This window comes from Mizuhopecten yessoensis, unplaced genomic scaffold (genome assembly GCF_002113885.1).
Source record: "Mizuhopecten yessoensis strain PY_sf001 unplaced genomic scaffold, ASM211388v2 scaffold673, whole genome shotgun sequence".
Taxonomy (NCBI): Eukaryota; Metazoa; Mollusca; class Bivalvia; order Pectinida; family Pectinidae; genus Mizuhopecten; species Mizuhopecten yessoensis.
The window spans coordinates 425,531-429,277 of record NW_018403664.1 but is presented as its reverse complement, the minus strand read 5'-3'; the positions used below and the strand labels follow the sequence as shown (position 1 = coordinate 429,277).

General features: G+C 33.7%; 1 protein-coding gene across 8 annotated transcripts in view; it reads right to left on the bottom strand.

The window, feature by feature from the left end:
• LOC110451719 (transient receptor potential cation channel subfamily V member 5-like) overlaps window positions 1-3,747 on the bottom strand; it is a 32,756-nt gene that overhangs the window by 25,571 nt on the left and 3,438 nt on the right. For all 8 annotated transcript variants that reach the window (XM_021499879.1, XM_021499919.1, XM_021499925.1 and 5 more), the window contains 2 exons: window positions 1,419-1,592; window positions 924-1,113 (listed from right to left, as the gene is read on the bottom strand). In XM_021499879.1, coding sequence (XP_021355554.1) covers window positions 924-1,113; window positions 1,419-1,592 — 364 coding nt within the window. The remainder of the gene's footprint in view (window positions 1-923; window positions 1,114-1,418; window positions 1,593-3,747) is intronic.

The following is a 3,747-nucleotide window of genomic DNA, read 5'->3' as shown; positions in this document are numbered from 1 at the left end:
CACCAGTACCTGTATTGTCACAATACCTACCAGTACCTGTATCGTCACAATACCTACCAGTATCGTCACAATACCTACCAGTACCTGTATCGTCACAATACCCATCAGTACCAGTATTGTCACAATACCCACCAGTACCTGTATTGTCACAATACCAATCAGTACCAGTATTGTCACAATACCCATCAGTACCTGTATTGTCACAATACCTACCAGTACCTGTATTGTCACCATACCTACCAGTACCTGTATTGTCACAATACCTACCAGTACCTGTATTGTCACAATACCTACCAGTACATGTATTGTCACAATACCTACCAGTACATGTATTGTCACAATACCTACCAGTACATGTATTGTCACAATACCTACCAGTACCAGTATTGTCACAATACCTACCAGTACCAGTATTGTCACAATACCTACCAGTACCAGTATTGTCACAATACCTACCAGTACATGTATTGTCACAATACCTACCAGTACCTGTATTGTTTACGGGGTTAGCAGCATTCATGCTTTTAAGTCAATCTGTGTTACTTATAAACTCAATACTAAAAGAGTCACTTTAACACTAGTGCTCATTTTCCTCAAATGTGTCAAGAACATATGTTTACTAGTAATTGCTGAATTACTGAGCCAATCACAAAATATTAAAATCTCCTACTTTGGAACTCACATTATCCTTGCTTATTTTGTAATAGCTAATTACAACAGTTCAGAAATATACATGTATGATGATGAGCACACGTTGATATACTATCAAATACGTATTGCAGCATCATTGCCAAATAAAATGTCTACATTAGGAACACAGTAGTTTAAATAGGAATCAAAGTGCAGACATCTTTACAATCACAGTAACAAATATTTACTGTGACATTTAGGTCAAATAATAAAAAAAGCTCCAGTTAACTTACCCATCATAGTTTGTAGTCTCACAAACATCCACCCACTCGTGGTCAAGACTGTCTGACCTAGAATCTTTCTGATCATCTGGACACATGAACCGACCACAACACCGAGCATGGACGTCAGCTCCCTTATCCAGTAAGAACTTGACCATGGCTGGATCTTCGTTGACCACCGCCATGTGTAACACATTTTCCCCTAAACATCAATGATTGCAATAGCTTTTGAAGTTTGGATTGATATTCACAGCAAAGATGATACCAAGGTGTAAAAGTTATCTGCACTTGAAAAAATAATTTGATTAAGCCCATTATTATAACAAATATATAAAAAAAATATCAACAGAAATCTTGTCATACTAATGTTTACCTCACATGGGGAGCCTATGGGTAAGCAATCCGAGTATAATACCTGTTTGATTATAGACTGAGGTTATCTCCCTTTATCAACATGTTCAAAAAGGTATCCCTTTCCATCACTTTTGAGATGTATATGATACCTACCATAGTACTCCTCACTGGTGTAGATGTCAAGGATAAGTTTGGGGTAAGCCTGGAGGAGTCGCTTGGACAAGTCAGCATGGATAGCAGAGGCATTGAGCAGGCACAGATGGAGGATTGACTCCCCAACTGTTCCTCTCTCATTAAGGTCCCAGCAAGTTTCACGGAATTTACGATCTGAATAAAATATTGCTACATATCAAATTCAGATTCTATTTACTGTAAATCATTAAAGATAATTTTAGTTAAAATTTACGTACAGTTTTCTGTTACTTGTTACTGTTACACAATATCAAAATTCACATATTTTTTTTACAATTAACCCCTCAATACTTCATTACTTGATTTAGGGGTAAAATACATCAAACTTAGGTGGATTTTATTTTGTGCTTTTAAAGAAAAAAGAAATTCTAAAAACAGAAACAGGAAATTGACAAGCAGAATCATAGAAATACATCCTGAATGCACTATATTCAGAGTAAACATTTCAAGATGAAATGCTGATAATGAATAATTAAAGAATATTATAATCATTAATGTAAAACAAAAACAGTCTGGTTATACATTGGCACACAACACAGAATAAAATCTTAAAAAATAAATAAAAATAAACGGAAAAAGCCAATATCGAAACAACACTGAAAATGTCTTTAAATGTAAATTAAATTATACGATGGTAGAAATTTTCCTGTCATAGACATTTTTGTTTACACAACGAATGTAAATCTCAACAAGGTTACCGCGAGCGGTATATAATACGCCCGTCACACATTGAATGAGCAGTTGTTTGTATGATTGAAATATATGAAGTATTTGTGAGTAATTGATATTAAAAGAGAAATCATTCAACATAACTGGTAGATCAATGAGTGCAATTCAACATCATGGAACACATGCATCGCATTAATGAAACTAAGGGGAATAACTCCAACAATAACGGTCGGATAATGGCGGTTATCGAACTTGTCCGAGGGTACATGGTAATTAACCTTGTTGTGAAGTTTGAAGTTAATCCGTTAATAATTACTTGAGATATCGAGCGGACACTGTTTCGGCAAGTCCATAAAGGGGCATAACCCCACAAATTATGGTCGGATAATGGCGGTTATCGAACTTGTCCTAGGTTACATGGTAGTTAACCTTGTTGTAAAGTTTAAAGTTAATCCGTTAATAATTACTCGAGATATCGAGCGGACACTGTTTCGGCAAGCCCATAAAGGGGCATAACTCCACAAATTATGGTCGGATAATGGCGGTTATCGAACTTGTCCGACGGGCGTATAAAAATTGTACAGAAATTAAATTTGTTTATGGTACTTTCATTAAAATTTCCATATAAAATGAAATTGTTAATGATGACAGGACAAAAGCCAAATACCAGAAGAAGATGAAGTTAAAAATGTTGCATTAAATCCAACCTCCATTTAAACTGGGTTATCTCCCTTGATGCACAAATGATGACTTGATTATTATAATAACAACTGATGACCTTACCTTTACTTTTCAATGTATTGTTGTAATGAAATCATATTGGGTTTTTTTCTTCTTTTTCAAATAAATGAGGAAGATATAAAATAATTCTTTTTAAAAAGATCCATCATTACCGAAGGTTTAAGATTTCCCTAATGACAGTCTAACAGTTTCTCCATGTATTGTTTTCTTACTCAAATAGACAAGTTAATAAAACCACAAATACAAAACACAGGTGGAAATATGAAACTTGAAAAAATTAACTGTTGAAAACAACTTTGACAACAGCAAGATCCGCAATTTATTTGAAGTATATAAGATATCAATCTTAAGATTAATCAAAGCAGGTCTTTAGATATTTATTTTCATTAGTAAAGCAAGAACATTTATTATAAGTTTCCTTAACCAAACATAAAAATTGATAATGAAATATGAAGAATGAGGAGTTTAGACAACTTCACATCATTTTACCAAAACCACACAGGGGGTAAGTCTCCTATACAATATCCTATCCTAATGATTATTAATGAGAAATCAGAAGTATTGGTGTAAATATATTTGTATACTTATACTATATAAAAAATCTGTGTAGTACTTGGTTATTTACATTCAATTATAGACATATGCATAGACACATACAAAGATATTTCATGTTTTGCATCATACAGGTTTATATTGAAAGATCTTACAAGGACTCAGTAAATAATACATGTTCACAAGTCAGATATCTAGTGGAAAGCTTACAGCAATAGATTGTTTTTTTAATTTTTGTATTTAAGAAGTTTATATTTAAGCCTTATAATTATAATTGCTGTGTCAAGAAAACAGCAGCAGAATATTGTGTGTGTGTGTGTGTGGGTGG